The sequence below is a fragment of the Gracilinanus agilis genome, chromosome 2, assembly GCF_016433145.1.
Source record: "Gracilinanus agilis isolate LMUSP501 chromosome 2, AgileGrace, whole genome shotgun sequence".
NCBI classification, from domain to species: Eukaryota; Metazoa; Chordata; class Mammalia; order Didelphimorphia; family Didelphidae; genus Gracilinanus; species Gracilinanus agilis.
This window is the reverse complement of record NC_058131.1, coordinates 575,210,519-575,227,004: the sequence shown is the minus strand read 5'-3', so window position 1 is coordinate 575,227,004 and position 16,486 is coordinate 575,210,519. Positions and strand designations below refer to the sequence as shown.

The following is a 16,486-nucleotide window of genomic DNA, read 5'->3' as shown; positions in this document are numbered from 1 at the left end:
CTCCCCCTCCCCCTCCCCTTCCCTCTCCCTCCCTCTCCCTCTCCCTCTCTCTCTTATCTCTTAACTATTGTGGTTTCTGATTATGTTAAAATGATCCATTGGGGAGATTAGTCTCCCCAAAAGATCACAGAGGGGATTGTGAAAGAGAATTCTTTATTGTCTTATCCTGAGTTAACATTAATTTAAGTACCCCTTCTTAGTACCTCATTAGACAGAAGACAGGATTAACTCCCCCCCTGGTCTACTTTTGAATTGAATCAACAAAAGATTAAACACCATACTTAACAATGGGTGAGAAATTAGCAAGGTACTTGGAGAATTCATACCCTCAGAAATTCAATCAGTCAGGAATCTGTTAATTTTTTTGATGAGAACTTAACCTTCAAATAGTGAGAAGTGGATTCTATGGAAACTGCCCCCTGGGCAGTGCTAGACAATTTGAAAACTGACTGGCCCCGGAGAAAAGGGGAAAGGACAAGAAGTCACCATAAAAAGCAAGACCCAAACTCCTTCAGGGCAGATTGTTTTTAAGAAGATAGTCTGAAGAGATTGTCTTCTGGAGATAATCTTAGATAGTGTAAAGATAGTGGACTAAGGGATAGGAAAAAATGCAAAGGTTATCTCTAAAAGGGAGAGAGGAGAATTGAGCTATAAACCCTGGAAAAGATTTTAGAAGGGGAAGTTCTGCAGAGGGGAGTTCTGGGAGTTAACTGAGAAAAATTGTCACTCCTGAACTGTCCTTTCTCTGAGCTGGAAGGGAGAACAGCAGCTACATCAACTCCTGGGAACTAACTAGTTTTGTGGAAAAACTAGGAGGTTCTTGGGTTTGGGAGATACCTAGGAGGAGATCTGAAGTTTCCCTGCAGTGCTGTGGAAAATTTGGCTAAGGTAAACCAAAGGATTTTACATCTGGAACTTTGGGTTTTTCCTAAGAAGCCAACCCCAGCAATGGTATGGCTGGATCAAAGGGCAGGCATTCTTTTAGCACTCTTTGGGCATAGTTCCAAATTGCCAGCCAGAATGGTTGGATCAGTTCTCAACTCCACCAGCAATGCATTAATGTCCCAATTTTGCCACATCCTCTCCAACATTCATTACTCTCCCCAGCTATCATTTGAGCCAATCTGCTAGGTGTGAGGTGATGCCTCAGAGTTGTTTTGATTTGCATTTCTCTAATTATTAGAGATTTAGAACATTTTCTCATGTGCTTATTGATAGTTTTGATTTCTTTATCTGAAAATTGCCTATTCATGTCCCTTGCCCATTTATCAATTGGGGAATGGCTTGATTTTTTATACAACTGATTTAGTTCCTTGCATATTTGAGTTATTAGACCTGTCAGAATTTTTTGTTATAAAGATTTTACCCAGTTTGCTGTTTCCCTTCTGATTTTGGTTGCATTGTTTTTGTTTGTACAAAACCTTTTTAATTTAATATAATCAAAACTATTTATTTTCCATTTTGTCATTTTTTCTAGCTCTTGCTTGGTTTTAAAATCTTTCCTTTCCCAGAGATCTGATAAGTATACTATTCTGTGTTCACTTATTTTACTTACAGTTTCCTTCTTTATATTCAAGTCATTCACCCATTCTGAATTTATCTTGGTGTAGGGTGTGAGATGTTGATCTAAACAATCTCTCCCATATTATTTTGCTGGGTTTGTACCAACCCAAAGAGATCATAGATAAAAAGACTTGTACAAAAATATTTATAGCCTCGCTTTTTGTGGTAGCAAAAAACTAGAAAATGAGGGTATGCCTTTCAATTGGGGAATGGCTGAACAAATTGTGGTATATGCCGGTGATGGAATACTACTGTGCTCAAAGGAATAATAAACTGTAGGAATTCCATGTGAACTGGAAAGACCTCCAGGAATTGATGCAGAGTGAAAGGAGTAGAGCCAGAAGAACATTGTACACAGAGACTGATACACTGTGGTAAAATCGAATGTAATGGACTTCTGTACTAGCAGCAATGCAATGACCCAGGATAATTCTGAGGGATTTTTGGAAAAGAACGCTACCCACGTTCAGAGGAAGAACTACAGGAGAGGAAACACAGAAGAAAAACAACTGCTTGAACAAGATGGGTTGATGCAGACATGATTGGGGATATAGACTCGAAATAACCACACCAATGCAACTATCAATAATATGGAAATGGGTCTTGATAGATGACACATGTTAAAATCAGTGGAAATGCGTGTCAGCTATATGGGGGAGGGGAGCTCTTAGGGGAGGGGCAAAGGGGAAAGTAAGAATATGAATCATGTAACCATGGCAAATTTTTCTAAAAAAATAAAAAAAGAAGTCAACCCCAGGGTTTGGGAAAGGACTCAGTCCACCTGAGTCCAATCTCCCCTTTTAGATATAATCTAGGATATTTAGTTTAGCAAGGTAGTCAGATGGTTTTGGGGGGTTTGAAAGAGCAGGAAATGGCTAAGAAGGGTTTAAAGAAGATCTGAAGAGCTCTCTGAAGAGTTCTCTTGTGAAAGGAGTGTAGAAAGTGGGAGGTGACAAAGCCATGTAGAATTAGGGCCTTGCCTACCATTTCCCTAACCACAATAAGTAAAACAACTTGGTTTCCTATAGTCTCAAGGAGTTTGTGCTTCACTGGCCCTGGGAAAGGTCCCTAGGTGTTTTTTTTTTTAAATCACCAATCCCCATCTAGGTCCTTCCCAATCAACATATCTCCTTTGGGAGGTATATTTCTTTTTCAATAGTCTTCAAGGGAGCTTCACTGGAGACTATGGCTTGGATCGTGGGCTCAGAGCTCAGCTTCTACTTGGACTCTTGACTCTTGGATTACTTTGTTGGATGAGTAAAAGGCTGACCCCTTTCCTAGCTTCTGGAGAAACTAGCTTTGATCTTGGAGGAGGCCTCATGGTTACACACTACCAGCCTTCCTGGTTGAGAGCTAATTAATCTCTGCCTGGATTAAGCAGACCCAGAGCAAAACATTTAGGCTGATAGGAAAGATAAGTTCTCTATCCCCCTCACATATCTCTTCTTTATTAGTTCCTCTCTATTTGTAAATATTTGTAAATAAACTTCTTCTTTTCTTTTTTTTAAACCCTTAACTTCTGTGTATTGACTCCTAGGTGGAAGAATGGTAAGGGTGGGCAATGGGGGTCAAGTGAATTGCCCAGGATCACACATCTGGGAAGTGTCTGAGGCCGGATTTGAACCCCGGACCTCCCATCTCTAGGCCTGATTCTCAATCCACTGAGCTACACAGCTGCCCCCTGTAAATAAACTTCTGAATCAAGATATAATAAATACCGGCAGCCACATAAATTTCATATAATCACCATCCAACCATTAATTTTAACCTTTACAGAAGAAATCATTAAAGAAGTTGACTGATCATGTCAAAGGTTAGAGAGAAGTCAAGAAAAATAAGAATTTTTTAAAAGCCAGTAGATTTGGCAATTAAGACATCACTAGTAGGGGCACCTGGGTAGCTCAGTGGATAGAGAGCCAGGCCTAGAGTTGGGAAGTCCTGGGTTCAAATCCAACTTCAGATACTTCCTAGCTGTGTGACCGTGGACAAGTCACTTAACCACCACTGCCTAGCTTTTACTGCTCTTCTACCTTAAAACCAATACACAGTAATGATTTTAAGACAGAAGGGTAAGGGTTTAAAAAAACAACAAAAAACCACACACACACACACACACACACACACACACACACACACACACACACTAATTATTACAAAGACCATAATTACAAAGGACTCATAACAAAAAAATGCTATTCAACTTCAGATAGAGAACTGATGGCCTCAAGAGTGCAGTAAAGTATATTTTCTTTCATTTTTTTAGAACATAAAGTGGAAATATATTTTGCATGATTTCATATACGTACTGACTATTATTCTTGACTTCTTAATGGATGTGGGGGGGGTAAGAGGGAGAAAATTTGGAATTGAACATAAAATAGAACATTTTAAAATAATAATAATATTATTTTTCAATACCAACTTCAATTCATTTCCTCTAAAAGTATGTTGACTCTCAGTCTTTTGAAAGAATCTGAATATCAAAGGGTTAAATTAATGTTTTAGACAATCTAGAAACGGCATGCTTTTTAAGTAACCACTGTCTCCTTTTTACTCCTAAAATAAAGGCAAAAGGGTGCCACAACAGAATGAAAATCATAATGTATTTTTCTATGTTCCATAGGTTGCAATGGCCAAAAAAATTTCAGTTTAGAAGCCTGTCTACTACTGAGGAATCTCTCTACTTAATTAAGATTGATCGTTGGACAATAGACAGCTAGTAACTAAAACCATACCTGAAGCCTTTCTAGCATGAGAAAAATTCTTAGTTCAAAAACTATTTCCAATGCCACACAATTCAGAGCAAGGACTTTTATTGAAGAGAGAAGACAAACAAAACAAAACTAGTAGGAATTTTTAAAAACACTACATCTGAGAACAGCAGCAAACTTTACAAATACGCTTATTTGAATATCTTAATCTGAAGCCTAATGAGCACATTATGTCTATATTAATCTTATTCTCAGTCTGAATGCTATTAAAATGTGAATTACTGACAGCATCTTACTCATTATGACACATGAAAACATAGTAAGTGTTCAACTGAGTACTATTAAAAATGTTTAAATCACAATAAGATTAATGGGGAAAGGAATAAACAATATTGCTTTCAATTTAACTACTCAGAAAAGATAAAGATGCTTCAAATAAGCTATAAAGTAAAATAATTTAAAGTATGGAAAATATTTCAAAAGTTTTTATATAAGAGTGTTTTTGGTCATAGAAATAATTGGTTGATATTAATCAAATAGTTCCTTTTAAAGATTTCTATATCTTCTTTCAAACTATAAATAGATAACATACATTATTATACAGACTCTTACCTGTCCTTTAGATAAGCTTTCCCATCGATCAGGTCCTTGGGGTAAAAGAGAATGCAGTAATTCCATTCTTTCTCTTAATGGGGGCAATAACATGGTTGCTCCCACTGACAAAGTTTCAATTACCACCTAACATTTAAAAAAAAGAAAGAGAATCTTCTCAACTTGACATTTTAAAAATGAATATCTGCACATAATGATTTCAAGGAACATTTAGATATCTAAATGTGCTATCCTATTACATCCAGCTTTTTGTCATTAAAAGACCACCTCTCTGGACCTTTGCATCCTCATTTGTAAAATAAGGGAGACATCCAAGAAGACTCCTAAGATTCGTTCAACTTTGAAATTCTCATTCAAATTTTGAGGATAACTCCAGCAACATTTTTAAAACACTACAAATTTCTGGTTCCTCTGCCTAAAATATGTGGCTCTATCATAATTCATAGGTAAGGAAGAAGAATCCATAATTCATTTCCAAGGCTTGTTGAGGCCAAATTTAATGGAAGAGTACAAAAAATTAGAAGAATTTGGAAAAATCACTAGAAAGGATGGCTTCCAGGAGGTGGTAAAGCATCAGAAAGGATAAACATAAGCAAAATAGAGGGCATATTTTAAGTGCAATATCCAAAGATAAGTTCTATAGACATATTTTGTGTGTGTGTGTGTGTGTGTGTGTGTGTGTGTGTGTGTGTGTGTTCTTATAGAAACAAGTCTTACCTCTTGTATTTCATCTGGGACAGAAGAGTCCATTAGCCTAAAGAGCAAATTTCGCAGTGGTCCAGCTTGCCTCCCCAGAATACTAGTAGCTACTCCTCCAGCAAGGGCAAGAGCAAGATGATTGGACAGCAACTTCAGGCACAATTTGAGGAAACTATGATGTTCCCTAAAGGTGAATTAACTGTTAGGAGTTTGGATACATTAAATACTTTCTTCTGGCTAATTTTTAAATGTTTTTTGCCTCTAGTAAAATTTTGCTAAAGGTATGACAGGAGCATGAATTTTAAATATTATTCTTGTAAAATGCAAGAAAAAAATTCAATATCATTAGTTATGGCACAAATTTACTTAATTTTAAAGTGTATGTTCCATATAATTAGAAAAATACCTTTAAGAAAGCTGCAAAACTAAAATTGATACCTTGATGAAGGGAAAGGAAGTGGGGGAATCTCACTGTTTATTTTATCACAGTATCTCTCAAGAAAGGAACGCAGATGTGAGAAAGTACTCTCTTCAAGATCCACACAGTAAGGTCGGTGCCATGCTACAACTTGCCTGGAAGATCAAGAAAGCCATCAAATCAGTTTTAATATAAATTATCAAAATCATGACTGGCTAAAAATGACAATAAAGTCTGAAGTATCTTGGCTTATAAAACATGGGGTTGTAAAGAAATCTTTTTTGACTGTTGGAATGACAAAGCTTTAAAACTAACTAGGAAACAGTGGACATTACAGCTACATAATTTAAAAAAGATAAAGAGACCTGTCCTGGCTATTTATTCACTGAACATACAAGGCTGGGTCAGATCATCTACTCAAATCACTTCTAGCTCTGTGTTTCTATGAGATCTAGGTTACATATTAGGGAAAATATTTTGACTGGTAAGGATATTAAAACTTGTTTAAAAATAGACTTCAGTGAACATTTTTAAGAAACTAGCCAAAAGTCTCTATATAACTCTTTAGGTGTAGATTTAATACTGTGAGACCACACAAATGCATCCTCATACAAATGGCTCATAATTCAATCTACTAGAAGGCTTGTTTTTAAATATATCTAACATTGCACAAATGATTTTTTTAGTATTTATAGTAAAAAAATCCCCTCTGAATATTTAAAATTTAAAATATTTAAAAATAAGTGCCTTAAAACTACACTAGCTACATTGTAAGCTATAGTTTTTTGTAATAATTTGGTATTGTACTTTAATATCTTTATGTCCTTTTAAAATGTTTGGGTGTCAAAAGATTTTTGTGCAATAAATGAGGCAAAAAAAGAAGTTAATACTGGGGTTGCACTAAACACAAAAAGTACTCCCAAAAGATAGTACTCATGGCAACCAAGATTTTAAATTGTCTATTCTGAGAAAATTGACTGATGGTTGACTGATCTAGCATAAAGTCTACTACCTTTGCAGAAAACCTAAAATTCTTCAAGTAGCAAATATTTTCATACAAATTCCAACCACTGTTATTTTGAAAAAATAGGTATACTTAGAAAAAGAACTAAAAGTAAAAAAAAAGTTTTAAACATAGATCCATTTTATTTTCATCTTTCATGTTATGTCAACTAGTAAACTTTTCCTATTGGTATCTTGTGGATAGAAATCCATAAATGGATACTAAATTTAAAAAATACAATCTACAACATAGCTTCTTGTTCTGAGAGTTGTGTTTATAGGTAAAACAGCTAACTGCTACACTAGATTTAATTTCGAAAGCAGCTATACACAAATGAAAACACCATAACTAGAAATGTTGAAAAAGTATTTCATATTTAAAAAAATGCTCCAAATGATTAATAATTTTGTTTTCTAGTATCCATAAATATCTTCAGTTTTTCAAAATACTGGAACTTATTTACCTGTCTCTAGGAAGAGCTGTCCATGCCAAACTATGTGATGTCCCAGCTGAAATCTGCTGAATTGCTACTCCATCTAAACCACTAACTTTCTTTGGTTTGGTAATAGGACCTGTGGAATTTCCTTGACCGCACTGTCCCATAGAATTATTTCCCCAAGCATAAACTTCATTATCTGAAGAAAATAAATTACAAAGAAAAAAGTCTCATGAGTTGCATTTTAAAAATAATAAACATTATATGTACCAAAGTGTTAATTATTTTACCATGAGAAAGAGCCAAACAGTGACTGTCTCCAATTGAAATATCGACTATTCTTGTAGCTGCCAGTTCTTCAATAAGTTTTGGTCTCAAAGCTGTAGCTTCTGAAGAACCACAACCTAGACAAGCTCCACAACCCCATGCATAGACCTAAAATACAAATAAAAACTTAGGCCAAATAATTTATTCTATGTTGCAAGTTTTTAAATATATTAAAGCCACTTATAATAATGGAAATAAAATATAAACATCAAGTAGTGAATTGTCTGCAAAAAAATTATAAGAGCTAAAACTAAAAGCATATTACTTATTTGTAGGAAAGTGTAAATGTAATGTTCAAGACAGATCTTTATACTGACCCCAAGTAGTTTTCTTACTATAGTTGGAGTTTTTTTTTCCTTTGACTGGATTTGGGTCAAAATCAATATTTAATATCACACTATCAGAATCATATCAAATCATTTGTACAGTGGCATTTTAACAATTACAAACTGGAACAAACAAATCCAAAAATTCCATTCATTTTTATATAAGAATCTTAGATCAATGCCTGAATTTTGAAAACTGGCAATCAGATGCTGCTGTATTGATATATTTTTAAGTGAAATATAACACTGAGAATTATCTTGAACATAAAAAACTGAACTATAAACACTTAAAATATCAGTTATAATAGGTCTCAGAAAAGCAAAATTTCTAAACTGCAATGAAAATTATATTTAAACTCTATTGAAATAAGCATCATACCTGTAAATCCAAAATTCAAAGAATAGTTTTTAAAAAAACAATTATACAAAAATTATATTTACATATTGCAAAATAGGGAATATGTCTACTGTCTACATAATCCTTCATTCTACACAGCACTATTTGAGGTGGGTTTTCACTCTTGTAATTATTTATAAAAGCTGCACCTAACCATTTGATCTACTGCAGAGACCTATAGAAAAGATACAACTTTGGCTTTACAAGGTGCATACACACACACACACACACACACACACACACACACAAGCACAAGAGGAACGAACAACTGTTAGCTTAAGAATTTTCCAATGATGAAGCAAGAGCTCCAAAAGCAGCTTTCTCAAAAAAAGAAATGATTTTAATCTCTTTGAATAGCTCCTTCAGCGACCTGAGGTTCATACTTTTCAAATTCCTTGATTAGAGACACAAAGGTCTAAGTAAAAGACTTGAAACTACTAATATTTCTTAAGGATTCAAGACTTACAAAATCAAATTCAGTAAGGAAGACAGGGTAGAAATCAGTTTCAAATTCTCCACATCACCCCAAACTTTATTTTCCCCCTAATAAAATACTTTGTTACAATAGACACTCAGTATATATTTGATCAAATGGATAAAAGTATTAAATGTTTAATTATGCTTAAAACAGACATTTATAATTTAGTTTTGAGTCATGTGATAATTACAATCATTTAAATATGTGCCACAAAAAGGGCCATTAAGAAATAAAGAAAAAGCTAATGTTTTCTCAGTTTTTACTTTCGAACAGCTTGAAAACAATGATGATGATGATGAAAATAATGATGATGAAAATAATAATGATGATGATGACAGCACACAATATATAGCACTTTGAGGCTTGCAAAGAGCTTTACACATTATCTCATTTTATTCTCACAAAATTCCTGGGAGATAAGTAAGTACTACTTACTGTCTCCATTTTAAAAGTGAAGAGACTGACATTGAGGGAGTTTATCTGACTTGCCCAGGTGACACTGACTTGATGTTTTTCAGTTGTTTTCAGTTCTATCTGACTCTTCATGGCCCCATTTGGAGATTTCTTGGCAAAAATATTGGAGTGGTTTGCCATTTCCTCCTCCAGCTCATTTTACAGATGAGGAAACTGGGGCAAACAGGCTTAAGTGACTTGCCCAGGGTCTCACAGCTAGGAAGGGTCTGAGGACAGATTTGAACTCAAGAAAATGAATCTTCCTGATTTGAAGCCCAGTGCTCTATCCATTTTGACATCTAGCTTCTTAGCTAGCATAAAGCTGAATTTGAATTCAAGTCTTCCTGCCTCCAAGCTCAGACTTCAATCTACTACACTATCAGAAAAAATTTGAATTAAAAGATTTGCCCATCAGCTGTTGGGTCACTTGCTTAAAAGTACCATAAAAATAAAATAAAATTCCAATATAACAAAAAAAATTCAAAAAGTACCTTGGAGTTTATTATAATGGGCTTTTATTTAAAAGTCAGATATAGGTGAAGAAATAGCTTTCAAGAGAATCAGATTCCCCAACACTGAGGAAAATCAGTTATTTCAACCCCAAACTCTTTGTATTGTTTCTCTAAGTATAATGTGCTTTTTTCTTTGGCACAAAACAGTTTTTAGACTTTCTAGGAGAAAGGCATAGGCACTGTTGATGGGCAATTTGGATGCCTCAGTTTACCCCTGCCCTTTGAGAAACCCCTAGTACCTGGCACAGCTTTTGGTTTAAACTACGGACTTTAAAGCTGTTTGGGGACCCTAGTGTGAGTGGGTTTTGTGGACATAGTAAAATTGTTAAGTGCCTTTTATTTTAGAAGCTTCTCTTGTTACTTTAAAGTTCTCTCAAAAGTCCAGCTTTTAATTTGACTCTCTCCTTTGTAACAGTTAATAGCTGACCACTAATTGACACCCCTGAAGTTGGCTACAAATCCCTTTTGCAACTGGTTTGAGAGTTGTCTCTGTAGGCTTCCCAAACGAAGTTCCCCAGACGATATAAGAGAGCCCCCAAGTTCCGTCTTCGGAGTTGTCAATCTAGCGTGGCTGGCTTGGGGGTGGGGAGAGTTGGCATCTAGCACGATGTCTTCTCCCAAGAGGAGTTGGCATCGGAGCTGGCATCTAGCATGGTATCACTCCCAGGGATATGTCCCCTGAGTCCCCAGGGTGCAGGCCCTGTGTAGATCTTGGTGCTGGGCTCTGTGTGGCCGCTGAATATGAATCCATCACTATCCTGATTAAAGACTAGGTGTTTCTGACTACTTTGGTATTCTGTGTTATTTACAAGTTAACAGTACATAAAGGGTGCTTACTTTAAAAGTTAAAGTAACAAAAGGCCTCTTTTGCTTATACAAGCCAAGCCAAATAAAATGGCCAGGCTCCATTAGCCTGTCTTTTTACACAGTACAGTAATAGAAGGGAAAGCATTTTATCAGAAAGTCTTAAAATTGTTTTTCAGAAGTCTGAAACTTAATTTGATAAATTGACAGATAAATCAATAGATAGATAGATAGATAGATGACAGAGAACTATGGACAGATGGAGGGAGAGAGGGGGAGAGAGGGAGAGAAACAGAGAGACAGAGAGATATTATGCTTGTTATGTTCTTTCTTTGAAACTACTACTCTAATCATATAAATATTCATTTCCTTGGACCTACCTGTCCTGTTGATGTCAAGGCAAGTGAAGACTGGCTCCCAGCACAAACTTTTCGAATAAACATTCCTTGTAAAGCTTCTATAACTTTAGGTTTATAAACTCTATTTGTATCACCGTGGCCAAGTTTGCCTATGAAAATATAATTGAAAGAAATTAGCTTTTAAATTACCTGTGCTGGTTTCTCAAAGTTCTCTCGCCTCTACTAATAAATATTTTGAAAATCTCTTCATAATCTGGCTCCAACCTACCTTTTGGGTTATTTACGGTCCATTTCTCTCCATCTCTCTCTCTCTATATTGCAAACAAACTGAACTATTTTCCTAGTCCTCTCCTTAATCTTAATGCCTTCTCTAGGAGATTATTTCCAATTTATCCTGTCTACATGTTATTTATACATACCTATTTGTATGTTGTCTCCCCCATTAGAGTGTGAACTCCTTAAGGACAGGGTCCGTCTTTTGCCTTTCTTTGCATATACAGCACTTAACACAGCATTCTGGCACATTAGAGGAACTTAATGTTTGCTAATTCGCCATTCCAAATAAAATAGCACTCTGTCTCTCTCTGATTAAGTCATCCTCTAGGTTTAGAAAGTACTTATTCCTTACCTCTACCTGATGGAATCTCCTTTCTTCAAGGCTTAAATGAGGTGCCATCTTCTACAGCAGTAAGACTATTCTTAGAGCTCTCTTCCCCAGAAGTAACTTTCTATTTTGAATATATTTCATAGTTAATCTTATACTTAAAAAAAAAATAGAATGTAAGTGGGGGCAGCTAGGTGGCTCAGTGGACCAGAGCCAGGCCTAGAGACAGGAGGTCCTGGGTTCAAAGCTGACCTCAGTCACTTCCTAGCCGTGTGACCCTGGGCAAGTCACTTAACTCCCATTGTCTAGCCCTTATCCCTCTTCTGCCTTGGAATCAATGCATAGTATTGATTCTAAGATGGAATTTTTCCATCTTAGAGTTTAAAAGTACATAGAATGCAAGTTACTCTCAGCCTCTGAAGCTTATTACCCATATGATCTTTGTTATGTCACTTCTCAGTTTTTTTATTTATAAAATAAAAGGTCTGAACTAGAGAACCTCTGAAATCTTTTCCAGCTCTAGATCAAAGACCTTATGATCCTCTGAGGGCAAGGGCTACTCTTGATTTTGCCTTTGTATCCCCCAGGGGCTAGTACAGTGTCTGGCACACAGCAGGCGGCATTTAATAAATAGATTATGCATGAATTATCTATAGTTCTTCCTCATCAATCTTAAAAGATGCAGAGTTATAAACTTAATAAGCTTTTGACCTATAGAGCAAATGCCTTATTTTGTTATTGGTAAGCACAGTCAACTATCATCTTTCCATAGCTTGGTTGCAAAAAATTTGATGTGTTAACTCTATAGAAGAATAATTACTAAAACACCTGACTCTCCCTAGCCAGGAAGAGAACAGAATTTGCTGGACTAAAGAAATTCAAGAACACAAGCTACCTATCCATCTAAGTGCAATCCTGGCCAGAAGCATATAGAGATAGAGATAGAGATAGAGATAGCTAAAGAGATATAGATTTTTTTTTTTAATACACACACTCTTATAGTCCTTTGTAAAGTCAAAATTCCAAGGAATGTTTCTGAATTTGTTTACATTAGGATATTAAAAAGAAATGTAAAATCCCTCCTAAAAGTATTTTAATTGCTTTCACATAAAAATAAAAGCTCAGCATTCTATTTCTAAAAGGTCTTTTTCTTGCTTTTAAATCAGTAGCTATAAAACCTTTTAAAATTTCAACAGAAAGCTTTCAATATCACAAGCTACCAATGATCTATTAATTTTGAAATTGAATCTTTTTCTCAGGCTTCAACTCAATACTGCATTTGCCACCAATGATGTCCTGCTCCTTTTGAGTACTCACTCCTCTCAAAGTTTTCAAGACAGTAATCTCACTTGGCTTTCCTCCTACCTATCTAACCACTCCTTCTAGTATCCCCTTTGCTGATCCAATAATTGTGGATGTCCCCCACGAAGACTCTGTCCTGAGACCTCATCTTGTTTCACTTTACACTATCTCATCACTAGATGATCACATCCGGTCCCATGGGTTCAATTATTATTTCAATAAAAATGATTCCCTAGATAGATATAGATATAGATATATAGATATAGATATAGATATAAAGATAGATACAGGTTTAGTCTTTCTCTTGAATCAACAAATGCTTTTTGGATATCGCAAAATAGATGTCCCACAGGCAACTCAAATCAGATTCATTCATTATCTTCCCCCCTTCACCAAATCCTCCCCTCTTCTCAGCTTCCCCATTACTTTGAAGGACCCCCACCATTTTCCCAATCACTCAGGATTACAACCCTCAAAGTCATTCTCATGTCCTCTTTGTCAGTCACCTTACATATCTAATTAGTTGCCAATCTTGCCATTTTAACTTCACAATGTCTCTTATATATGTCCCATTTTCTCTGCTCGCAGAGCCACAACCTTAGCTCAGGCGCTCACCTCTCACCTGTATGTTACTATATCTTCTGGTCTCCATGACTCAAGTCTCTCCCCATTCTAATAATCTATCCTCCACTCAGCTGCCAAGGATGATTCTTGCTCTATGAGCTCAAGGAACATTCTGCTACTTCTAGGATTAAATATGAAACCCTTTTCTTTTTTCTTTAAATCTATTTATAAACTGACCCTCCTCTACCTACCTAGTCTTACAATTTACTCATATCCATACACTCTACAACTAAGCCACAATATGTCCTGCTTGCAGCTCCTCAAACATGATATGTACCTACCACCTGTTTCCATGCCTTTTTAAAGGTATTTTTCAGTACCCAGCCTGCTTTGCACCATACTTCCACCTCTGATTGTGAGTTTCTAGAGGGCATGCATGTTTTTTCCCTTTGTTTGTATGCCCAATGCTTAGCATAGTACCTGGCACATGCTTAATAAATACCTATTCCTTTTGATGTTTTACAGTAGTAAAGTAGCCATACTTCATGTTTTAAATTTACCTCTAGGGGGCAGCTGGGTAGCTCAGTGGATTGAGAGCCAGGCCTAGAGACGGGAGGTCCTAGGTTCAAATCCGGCCTCAGACACTTCCCAGCTGTGTGACCCTGGGCAAGTCACTTGGCCCCCATTGCCTACCCTTACCACTCTTCTGCCTTGGAGCCAATATACAGTATTGACTCCAAGACAGAAGGTAAGGCCTTAAAACAAACAAATAAGCTAGCAAATAAATAAATAGATTTGCCTCTATTCATAGTCCAAAATAAACTATAAATACAAATGACACGAAGAATTACTTCAAAAAGTTTAACTTCTTAAGAAAATAGTTCAACTTTATGATGAAGTAATTTGTTACATACCATTGTCTCCTCCTCCAAAAGACCATACAGTTCTTCCATCTTTGGATAAAGCAATTGTGTGTGAACTGCCACAGGAAACCTCCCCAACATTGCTAATGTCTTTTACTAAAGTTGGAATGTTTCGGCTGTTACTGTCACCATGACCTTAGGGAGAATGGAAAAAGAAACAAAGTGAAATTCTTGTGATTCTCCCCCATCCAGAAATCCACAGAAAGAATGATAATTAGAAGTAAAGGTAGGCATTATAAATGGTAGCTACCCAATACAACAGACTATAGAGATCACATATACATTTATGACATTTTCCTCTTTGAAAAATACTATTTTCCAATAAGTAATATAGTATGTTGCATCTAACTGAAATGTCTTGAATTTATTATTATACTGTTTCACAGATAACCTGAAAAATATCTAAACTGATATTTCACATTTCTAATTTTCAAAGCCTATGATTGTATGTCAAACCAAGTTATAGTGCATAATACAAACACAAAATCTTCCCCAGATTAGCAGCAAGATTTGTATGCAGTTACTTACCAAATATCAGTAATTGTATTATTTCTGTCCAAAATTTTAGTTTGAAACTAAAAATTCCTTGATATGTAAAAATTCCTTGATACCTGATGTTCAACTCAAGAAGTTTAGCTCCTATTATAGGATGCTACAAAAAACAGTAGGTATAAAAAATAATAATTTTCCAAGAGTCTTTGCTCTCAAAGAGAGCATACATATGCATACGCAGACACACTGTTGTTGTATACAACACAAATAAAAATGTAACAGGGGAATATGACAAGTGAATAATTATGACAAAAGGCAGGTTGTGTTAATGTGAGTTACATAAAATGTTCTTTTTAGTGAATACTTTCAACTGGAGTCAGATCACAGATCAAGTATATAGTACCATAAGAATTTCAACAAGCCAAGATAAGGGAACCTTAAAGGAGGTAGTGTATTCCAAGCAAAGAAAGACAAGTTAACATAGAAAAGAGAGAGAGAGCTCAGAACAATAACACAAATTAACTAAAGATCCAATTTAGCAGATCAAGCACATGAGGGGGAATAGTATGAAATAAGACTATAAAAATAGTTTCAAGTCATATTGTAGAAAGCCTTAAATATCATTCTGAAATGTAGGTAATATAAAGCAAAAGATACCATAAAAACTCATTTGTAAAAACTGACAATCTAAGTATGTATTTTATCCTATAGTCAGGCTAATATTTCAGAAATACTGTTAAAAGTAAAAAACATAAATAATAGTGTTAGCCTAAGAAAGCCATATCATTACTCTTTAGTAATTATAACCTTTCACTTTTTCCTCTCTAAATAATTTCAATTTTAGAATTACCTAATCTTCCAAAATCCCCTTCGCCCCATGTATACAATTCACCATCTTCAGTGACAGCAGCACTATGTCTGTATCCAGCTGACACACACACAACTACCTGCATTAAACAGAAAAAAACTGATAAATTTTGTGCTCTTTATTATGCTGTACCCAATTTCCCACAGTAAGTCCTAAAAAGTTTTTCCTCCAACATTTACAAATAAATTAACATGTTTTCTTTATGAAATACTATGCCACCCACCAATGAATCAAACTTTTTCTTAGTGATAAAAGCAACAACTACTACTATTCCCATTTACATAGTAATAAGCCTGTCAGAAAACTTTGGATGAAGAAAGATTTACAAACACTCCTCACAAGAGCCATAGGAGTTAGGTAATACAAATATATTATTATAAACATTTTAACATTTGAGGAAACAAATATGAGGGGTTAAATACTTTTGATAACACAACATACCAACTTAAGTATTAGAATTAGAGTGTAAAAACTGCTATCTTCTTACTCTAGTTCAATTATATATACCGTACTATTTCTCTGGGACTAGGTATAGGAGTGCCCTGAACCTAAAGCTAGATATTACACTAACAATTTCAAAATACCATGATGTAAATGTAATACTTTTGGTCCTAATAAGAACAAAATGGTTACAT

At 35.4% G+C, this 16,486-nt stretch overlaps 1 protein-coding gene across 1 annotated transcript in view; it reads right to left on the bottom strand.

Moving 5' to 3' along the window:
• The window catches only part of HERC1 (HECT and RLD domain containing E3 ubiquitin protein ligase family member 1), a 196,236-nt gene that overhangs the window by 156,835 nt on the left and 22,915 nt on the right, over window positions 1-16,486 (bottom strand). The window contains exons 5-12 of the mRNA XM_044665362.1: window positions 15,834-15,930; window positions 14,483-14,626; window positions 11,120-11,247; window positions 7,733-7,877; window positions 7,470-7,641; window positions 6,024-6,158; window positions 5,604-5,769; window positions 4,887-5,012 (exon numbers count right to left, since the gene is read on the bottom strand). Coding sequence (XP_044521297.1) covers window positions 4,887-5,012; window positions 5,604-5,769; window positions 6,024-6,158; window positions 7,470-7,641; window positions 7,733-7,877; window positions 11,120-11,247; window positions 14,483-14,626; window positions 15,834-15,930 — 1,113 coding nt within the window. The remainder of the gene's footprint in view (window positions 1-4,886; window positions 5,013-5,603; window positions 5,770-6,023; window positions 6,159-7,469; window positions 7,642-7,732; window positions 7,878-11,119; window positions 11,248-14,482; window positions 14,627-15,833; window positions 15,931-16,486) is intronic.